Source organism: Pyrus communis, chromosome 11 (assembly GCF_041283825.1).
Source record: "Pyrus communis isolate YQ-2024b chromosome 11, ASM4128382v1, whole genome shotgun sequence".
Lineage (NCBI taxonomy): Eukaryota > Viridiplantae > Streptophyta > Magnoliopsida > Rosales > Rosaceae > Pyrus > Pyrus communis.
The window spans coordinates 13,640,971-13,650,280 of NC_142575.1; the positions used below are offsets into that span (position 1 = coordinate 13,640,971).

At 34.8% G+C, this 9,310-nt stretch overlaps 1 protein-coding gene across 3 annotated transcripts; it reads right to left on the reverse strand.

Moving 5' to 3' along the window:
* Window positions 1–1,159: 1,159 nt before the first annotated feature.
* On the reverse strand, window positions 1,160–7,821 carry LOC137743628 (uncharacterized). Of its 3 annotated transcripts, none has more exons than XM_088678854.1 (7): window positions 7,629–7,821; window positions 5,168–5,386; window positions 2,942–3,412; window positions 2,670–2,819; window positions 2,058–2,509; window positions 1,634–1,968; window positions 1,160–1,390 (listed from the first exon to the last, which is right to left on the reverse strand). In XM_088678854.1, exons 2-7 carry the CDS (start codon window positions 5,331–5,333, stop codon window positions 1,339–1,341), a joined length of 1,626 nt encoding a protein of 541 aa, XP_088534980.1. In that variant the 5' UTR covers window positions 5,334–5,386; window positions 7,629–7,821; the 3' UTR covers window positions 1,160–1,338. The 3 variants fall into 3 exon arrangements, with proteins under 3 accessions (XP_088534980.1, XP_068339655.1, XP_068339654.1); XM_068483554.2 differs by having other exon boundaries at window positions 1,160–1,434; XM_068483553.2 differs by having other exon boundaries at window positions 1,160–1,968.
* Between the last annotated feature and the right edge of the window lie 1,489 nt (window positions 7,822–9,310).

Consider the following 9,310-nt stretch of genomic DNA (forward strand, 5'->3'; position numbering starts at 1 on the left):
CTCTCTCTCTCTCTCTATCTTTCTCTTATTAGAAGATTGCCCTCCTAATGTACTTTCAATTTGGGTACGCTTTCAATTCAATTCAAAACCCGTTTGATCATTGGGTTCCATAAAATGGGTATGGTTTAGTTGCAACTATAGCTAATCTAAAACCCCCTAACTTTTTAATGTTATTCTAAATTGGTCTCAATCTTTTTAAACATTCCAAACAAGTAACCAACCTATTGAAAATGTCACAACCATTAAGTCCCAATTAAATTTTTAAAACATAGATTATATTCAAAATCCACCATATCATGGTCAACATTAATATGAGTTGCCTTAAAATCTAAATTTCAAACGGAGATTATATAATATATGGAACCCAATCATGAAACGAATTTTCAATTGAATCGAAAATCTACCCAAATTGAAATTACATAAGGAGGGCAATTTTCTAATAAAGGAGAGGTTAAGAAAACAGATTTCAAGAAGTTTGTTTATGCTTTTGTGTTTTACTCGTACGTTGATCCTCGGCTAGTAAAGCTTTTAGTTCTTCTTTGTAGAAGGTGAAGATAGTGGTGGCTGCAACGTGGCAATATATACCATTTCAGCAACCTCCATGACCTTCTTCTCGATATTGGCGGCTTGAATTGTAGGGTGGAGTTGGTAGTTTTGCATTGTTATTAGAGGTGATGGCAATGGTGGGGTGGTGGTTACTCTTTGCTGATAGAGGCTACACTTTTATGACCTTTTATTGATTTTGGAGACAAAGTATCCCCTAGTTAATTTAGCAGATTTTAACGGGGACTTAACAGATTTGACATTTTCAATAGGTTGGGTACTTAATTGGAATGATAAAAAAGGTAGAGACCAATTTGGAATGACACTAAAAGGTTCGTAGGGTTTTAGGTACCTAATCCTTTTTTTTAATACATCAAAACTATTGCTTCTGATTAAACTTCTTCTCTTTATATCCTTCTTGAATAATGCTCATTGATCAATCCATTATTGATATATTAATGCCAAGCATAACTCCATCCGTTTGTTTTTTTCTTTCTTTGCTTCATTTCCTTTCCGTAACCGACAAAGGTTTAATCACCAATTTATTATCTTGTGCCTCATCCTTTAATTGCTTTGCATCATTATCATGGTCTTGCACATTAAAATTAGTATAACATTAGTCAAAATTAAGCAAAATAGATATAAAACCTATTTAACCAGTTATACATAATAAAGCACAAATTCGATAAATCACTACAGAAAAACATTTAATGGTATAATCAAAGCACATTAGACATGCACTTTTGAGCAATCATCATATACAATTATACACATCATTGTGGAGGCAAGGTATCACTAGCCGTCGACTTTGTAGTAAATCATATCCCTCCTTGGCTGAAATAGAAGACTTGAACAGTATGTTGAAAAGAACATGTCAGACAAGAGAGGATACTGCAAGAAAACGAACAAGGCAACTGGGACAAATGAAAATATAAATAAAAGATCCGGAACCCATCTTAATTCATGGTGACAAGATAAATAGAATGCTGTACTGAAAGCTACCATCATCGATGTTATAGATACGAAGAGTGATGTGAGTCCAATCATCAACTTTAACGGTAAGGATTTGAGAAAATCGTTTTCAGCATACCGCGATGTAAGGATGTACAAAAACATGAGGATTGCAGTTGATGAGGAAAAGAGTGCTACTCCATCAGATATGGTGAAGATTAGAAATGCTGTCTCTTTTACGAAATTCGGTGTTCCTTTATTATCAGATATACCCCCTGGAATGCTAAATGCGGCTGCAAACACTACAGTGGCGATAATAGTTGAAACAAGCATGCAATAATTTGCAGTGTCCTTCATCCATGATTCTCCCTTGCACAATAGATCCTTATGCTCACTAGTGAATAATTCTCGAGGTGTTTTGTCTTGGTTATTTTTCATGTCCATGAAGGGAGGTTGCACAATCTTCTCGACTTCCTGCCACATCAATGATTGATAACGAAATTAAAGAATGCAAAGAATTTCTAGGCGATTAAAGTTGATTATAAGATAATATTTAATCATACCTCAAACCATACTAATTCTCGTTGCATTTGAAGAGCCGCTCCAGACACAAGATTGAGTTGGTCTTGAGGTGCCAATTTGGCAGCTTGATGTAGAATGTTGTTATTCTCATTGTCAATATATGTTGCTATGATATCTTTGATGGAGCCTGTCTCATGCACTAGATTGAAGATACTCGCATGACGATGCAAGACTGCAATATGGAATATAGTCCGATTGTTGTCATCATATTCCCATAGCAACTCTGGATAAGAGTCAATAAGCACGGACAAGAACTCATAATTTCCTAATTTCACTGCATCAAAGACTAATTTTGAAGGCTCTCGTATCAGACGCATGACTTTGTCATCGTCATGTTTCAACATTTCTTTCCAAAGGTATTCGACCAGTTTCAGGGCCTCAGCTTGCTTCAAGTTTCTTTTGGAAGAAACCTTCATGCCTAGGAGTACTTTCACTGTAAATTAAAAATTTACAACATAAACAACAAGGTTGATATTCACAAGAACAGGCAAATTTCATACTAATGTGGGATGATCAAATACCATAGTACGGAAAGTTTATTTTTATATAACTTATCAAAGTTTGATTTTATAATTTTAGAGGAATTGACTCACATGTGTTCATAAGTCTACTGCACATTCCAGGAGTACTTTGGTCACCAAATTCTAAAGACTTTCGAGCTAAGACATGCAAGGCCGTTTCACGGTTGCCTTTGCGAGCCGTTGCTAATGTTCTATCATCTTGTAGTAGCCTCAGGGCTAAATCTGCAGAATGCACAAAGATTGAAAGAAGAAGAGGGGGTCGGAAAGAATGCTAATAATTTTTAAAAGAAAAGTAGTCAAGAAATAAAGATGTGTTTAATGTTTAACAAGTTCGAAGTATTTACCATAAAGATCATGATCGATACAGCAGAAGAATAGAAATCTGCGGCTCTGTTCATCCAACGTTTCATATGTTTTATGGTATAAATGCCACGCCATTTTAGACTGTCCAAACAAAGCAGCCACATAGAGCGGTGTCATTCCTTGACCACCTGGAATTGTTGGCAAGGACCTATTTTTTCGTATCAAAATCTCGGCAATTTCTACAGTTCCAGTTGTAGCAGCAAAGCTCAGTGCCGTATTTCCTTTAATGTCTTGAAGTGCCAAGTCTTCTTCATCCATCATTTTGACTAGTTCCTCCACAAAGTTAATATTGTTCTTTACTCCTGCTGCAACGTGAAGAACAGTTTCCCATCCTTTTGTTATGCTAGCAGTTAAGAGTGTTCGGTTGATATTTAATATGCCTTTGGTGGTATGCCAGTCACCTTTCATTGCAGCTTTGTAGAGGGGCATACACAAGTTCAAGTAGGCCTCTCCTGTGTTGGATAAAAGGGATGAAGTTAGATTGAGCGTATGATTGATTTGTTGAATGTAATACACACACACACACATACTAGGTTATTTGTGCCCATCTCACTTATTATTAGCCTATTTCGACAGTATGAATACTATAATTGTAACTATTTTCTTTTGCATCATCTAAAGATCCATTTTACATCAAATAAATGGACAATTTATCATCCTAATTAGGAGGTTACTTGTTATCAAACCCGTGGATTTGTTCAATACATATAAATGTGGCAAAATAAACTCCAAATTTTTTTTTTCTTTTTTACAAAGAAGATATTTTAATAATGATGAGGAAAATAAACATTTGTTATTATTATGTTTGTACAGTGAAAATGTGTTAATCATAACTGATCAAAATATTAGGTGCACGCATGTGGCGGAGCAATTATTATCAAAACTAATATACCCTTAAGTTTATGTATGGCATATTATAGTTAGGATACAATTCTTTGCTAACGCAAGATGGTGACATTTAGTACTATGGTCTAAAAGATTTCTCTTTACTTATACGTGCACAAGAGGTTCTAATTTGAATATTGTGGATAGCGAGTTGGAAATCAATTTATTTTTCAGATCATTATTAATGTAAATTTATCGTGTTATATAAGGAAAAAAAAACCGTAAAATAGTCAAATGACGTTAATTTATGTACTTTACATATTGAAGAAGTTTAATAATATCCTAAATCTTTAATAAATATTAGGATAATGTAGTGATAAACTGTTTATCTGTTAGATTTACCACCACTTGCTCTCTTCACACCCTGTTCCTCTACTCCATATTTTGATCTTCACACTTTCAAGCAGTATCTATGATCGCATGCTACTACCTGTAACTTACCCTACCTCAGTATTATTAGATAATAGCAGTTCAAATAATTTTGCTGATTGTTTTGCCACTTTAATTAACCAACATGCAAGTACAACGGTTGTGCTTGTCAGGGACAGCCCTGGCTCAGGGCTAGCTGGGCGATCGGTCTCAAAACTCAAGGGGCACCAAAAATTGTTAGGGTAGTATATTCATACATACTTTCATTAGTGTATAAATTTTAAAAATTTGGCTAAACAAACAAGAACTTTAAGCAGAAGCAGGGATTTTTCGCTTCTTACTATTAACAAGAAGTTGTCGTGTTTGAAACTCAGTGGTGTTCATTTTTCTTTCCAATTTTTTTACGATATTCTGTTTGGGAGCAATGCAAGAGGCACCTTTTTGCTTTTCCTTTCATGCCTTTCCCTTCACCATTTAACACGTGTTAAAAAATATGACATGTTTTTTTAGTCGTATATTGACAAGGTAAGTAAATAAGAAAAAACACCTCACAATTTATATAAAAGAACTTCAAAGTTTCAGTTAGAGGGAAAACATCTACTTGTAAGCCGGAGTTTTATGGTTCCTTTCTCTCAAATACAAAATAAATTGGTTATTCTATATTTCTACATTGTTGAGTTTAAAATGTTTTTCTAAGTGTTATTTATCAAAATCTTATGTGTGAAAACAACTAATTTTTATCATATGGACTTAAGGCATATTTTTTTATGTCTTCCTGGACCTCAAAACTCTCAGGACCGGTCTTGGTGTATGTGCCATATTTCGAGGATAATATATATGTGTACTATAACTTAATCATATATATAGAATAATACTTGCATCTCTTCATAATAAAAAATAAAAAAAAATCATATATGCATGGGATGTGCATGAAAGAGAAACATCGTACGTACTGTTGGTACTTTCTAGTAGATGACATGAAGGATGATTCAGTTGATGGATAGGTTCTGTAGAAGCGGGAATGTCGAGGACGACATTTTCAGCAACTGGAACGCCATTTACTGCCGCCATTTGAATCCCAGCTGGAGCAGGTATACTTTGTGCTCGTGGACTAGACATTTTTCCTAATTGAACTTGTGGGAATTAACGTAAACGCCTGTAAATTATTATATCTACACAGGAAAACCTGAATTAGCAAGTATTTTATACTGTAGCATGTTTCTAAAGCATTAAGCTACAAGTAAAATAGCGAGAGAACCAATAATAAGTGATATTTGATTTACATGTTTTATATTTACATTAGTATAGTGAGAGAACCAATTATGTTAATTTTTTTATACAACCATATATTTACACTAAGATGTGATAGAATATATCGAACTCGTTATCCATAATATTTGAACTCAAAATTTCTCACTTAAAAATACCACTAATTAAACTGTAGTACTAAGTGACAATTTTAATTTTATTTAAGAAAACAAGATTAAGTGTATTTCTTTCAGAAATACGGATGTAGTATATTGTTCATTTAGGAAAGAAAGGTTCTTTTTTTAGACAAAATAACCTCTAAATTGACATAACTCCTTATTTTGGTCTCTAACAATGAAAATCGATAGAAGTGATACCTAAGTTTGTTCACCGTAAATCATTTTTATCCTTTTGTAAAAATAAAAAAAAAAATCTGTCAACATCCCTTTTAAGTGGATTGGTTTATTTGACAAAAATACCTTTAAAAAGATGGTCACGTAGTTGTTTACGTGACAATTTAATAAGAATATATGTTAACTTATTTTCATAGAATGATCAAAATGACTTTTACAATAGACAAACTCATGATCATTTCTATCAATTTTCATTGCCAAAAACTAAAGTAAGGAGTTATATCAATTTCAAGAATCATATAGCTAAATGCCGAAAAGAAAAATAAAATACAAACACAATTGGTTCGATCCTTTATACCGTTATACGTCACTCACCTACGTTAGGCTGACGAAGTACCAAAATGTTGTTGCAAGAACCAGCCATGGGTCCGGCACTAAAAAGACGTTAAACCCTATTCGTAATGCTGGGAATCTTTTTTATTTTATTATTTTTTGAAAAATAAAATGTTTAATCATTAAAATCCTTCGAATGAGCAGCTAAAACTGGAACGAGTCAATGATCGATGTATATTTTACATAAATAAGAAAAACAAAAGATAAAGAAAATTCAGCTTAATCTGTTAATAATTGTTTGTTCAATTCTGGTAGAAAGTTTTTCAAGAAGAAGAAGTGGCTTCCCCGAAGCCGGCAATGGGCAACGTCGTAATAGTGGTTGATGATGTACTCCAGCTTGTTGTTCTGAAAAACAGAGTGTATAGGAATTTCTCGAGAAACAAACAGAAGAAGTGAAGAAGAAGAAGAAGAAGAAGAAGAAGAGTTGAAGAAGAAGACGAAGCAGAAGGAAATCTGCAGAGATGAAAGAAGAAGAAGAAGAAGAAGAGTTAAAGAAGAAGACGAAGCAGAAGGAAATCTGCAGAGATGAAAGAAGAAGAAGAAGAAGGATCCGGAGAGGAAGTAAAACTGCAGAGATGGAAGAAGAAGAAGAACGATCCGGAGGATCCAGAGAGGATCCTAGTCCTCCATTTTGTTCTAGAAAGAAGAAGAAGAAGAAGAAGAAGAAGAAGAAGAAGAAGTCGGAGGATCCAGAGAGGATCCTAGACCTCCATTTTGTTCCAGAAAGAAGAAGAAGAAGAAGAAGAAGAGGAAGAGGAAGAGGAAGAAGAGGAACAAAACTGCAGAGATGGAAGAAGAAGAAGAAGAAGAAGAACGATCCGGAGGATCCAGAGAGGATCCTAGTCCTCCATTTTGTTCCAGAACCATTGGTCAACCTTTGTCTATTATTCTTACAAGTTACAGTTTACAACAAGACTGGCATGGTGAATCTGTTATGCTTCTAATTAAGCCATGTAACGGTGCGTACAAGATTGACAAATAAGAAGAAGAACTAATTATGTATTCAAGTGATACACAGACACACACACACACATTTATATATATGATTATTTAAGGTACTGGATTACAAAAAACATGAAGATAAAGACTGTACGGAAATTAAATAAAAATAGTGATCTTACTTGCACGATGATATTTGTTTCGTTTTGTTGGAAAAAAAATTATCATGCAAGTAATATTTTGATTATTTTTGTTTAAGATCATTATTATTAATTTTGATAAGCGAAAGCTTGAACTCAATATACGCATGGAAATTTTGTTGGACCAATAAAAATTAAGAGTGTGAGAGCTTTTATCATTTTTTCCGTAAACTAAAAGAAGAAAAAGACAGCCAGCAGACTAAATAAAAAGAAAAGAACAAGGAGAACTGGAGAAGAATTTATGGATTGATATTCTATGTATTTATAGAAATATTACTTACAGATTTCCAGCACCGACCCAAGTGGAGCTAATTACACAGCAACACCGCTACTCATCTCCGGCTTGATTTAGTGGAAAGTAGTTTAGAGAGAGAAAGAAGTCTTAGCTGTGCCTGTGTATATATATTGAGAGCTTATCAGTTATCAGGGTTTGTTGAAACATGAAGAATTTGTATGCATAGAGTTTTGAAATTCAAGCCGAAAGAGGCCATCACAGTACTCGTACACCCACTTGGGAAGATTCTTTCAAGACATGTGGCTACCGTCACTCCATGCATGGGTTTTTTAGGTGGTACAATCCACACACTCTTTTTTATTTCTAACATAATTTTATCGATTTTCGGCTGTCGGATCAAATGAATTGAAAATAATTAAATGACATAAATTAACAAAAAGTGTGAAAAATAAAAATAAATATGGAGATAGCACAATTTCTTTTAATAATGCTACATGTACCAATTATTTGTATCATCATTTGTACCCTTACTAATAGAGATAAGGTCTGCCGATGCATATGAGTTCCATCGCTATTAGATAGATAATAAAAATAATAATACAAATATGTTGTAAGAGTAATATTTTTGCAGTTTTTTTTTTCATAATAAGACCCGATGGAGGGCCGTGGAAAAAGTAGTTTTGATCGGCAAGACTAGTAATAGTGGAGTCTATAATGTGGTGGCCTCCGCTCCGTACTCATCTTCAGGTGCGGAAGAGCCCACCAAAACAATATAGACAGAAAAATATTGTATGTTCATATAAGACAAAAGTCAATGGTTTCCCCACTTGCAGTTGGAGGGTAGATAGAAAGCTAAACTATATATAATTGCAGGGAAACTTGATGGAAATTTCATCTCCCATATATTCAATTACACAAGTGAAAGGTCCCTCTCGCACGCCCATTTATCAATCTTCTTTATTTTATTTTATTTTATTTTGTTTCTTTTAACAAACGTTGAAAGATTATGAGAAAGATGGCATCTTCCCGTAACTCTTGGGATTAATTTAGTGCAGCCTCTGTGCTGATTTGGTATCCTTTCTGGATCTGTCTCCAAGTTGAGTTGTAAGCAAAAGTTACTTCGATTCCGGGGCTGTGTGCAAGTTTCTCATGTGTTTCATCATTTGCATGGGAGAGGAAGAACTTGACTGTTTAAACATTACCTTCGAAGATAGTCTTGACCTTGAGGAAAGGTTTGATAACACCATACATCTTGTGGGTAGACTCATTGCTGACCATGAACCATCCCAGACTATGGTTGGAACACGATGGGGGTTGTTCAGCTTCTTCGTGCGAAAGCCAACGTATATGCTATAACGGACCAAGAGGCTTTTGGAAGGAAACCCCTAGTTCATCAAGGACTACACTTTCTCGGTGAAACTATAGCTGTCATTTCACTCTCTTGATGACATTGAAGCTAGTCGAGCTATATATTGGGTCCAGGCACAAGGCATTCCAAGGAACTACTACACTATAAAGAACGCTAGAAGCCTGGGGTCTAAGATAGGGGTAGTTTTAGAGGTTGAGGACCCTCTGGAGGCTGGGTTCAGGGGGTTTCTTCGATTGAGAGTTGACTTCGATACCTCTAAACCTCTGCTCACCAGCTTCTATGTGCCGGGTCCCAAGCTTGGGTCATATACCATCCAACTGCGATATGAAGGTCTCAGGATTTTCTGCTACAAGTGTGGC

Coding starts and splice junctions, on each gene's coding strand:
- LOC137743628 (XM_068483553.2), bottom strand. CDS start 5,333: ATGTCTAGTCCACGAGCACAAAGTATACCTGCTCCAGCTGGGATTCAA. Junction 2,820..2,941: donor TATCGATCATGATCTTTATG/GTAAATACTTCG, acceptor TGCATTCTGCAG/ATTTAGCCCTGAGGCTACTA. Junction 1,969..2,057: donor GAGAATTAGTATGGTTTGAG/GTATGATTAAAT, acceptor TTGATGTGGCAG/GAAGTCGAGAAGATTGTGCA.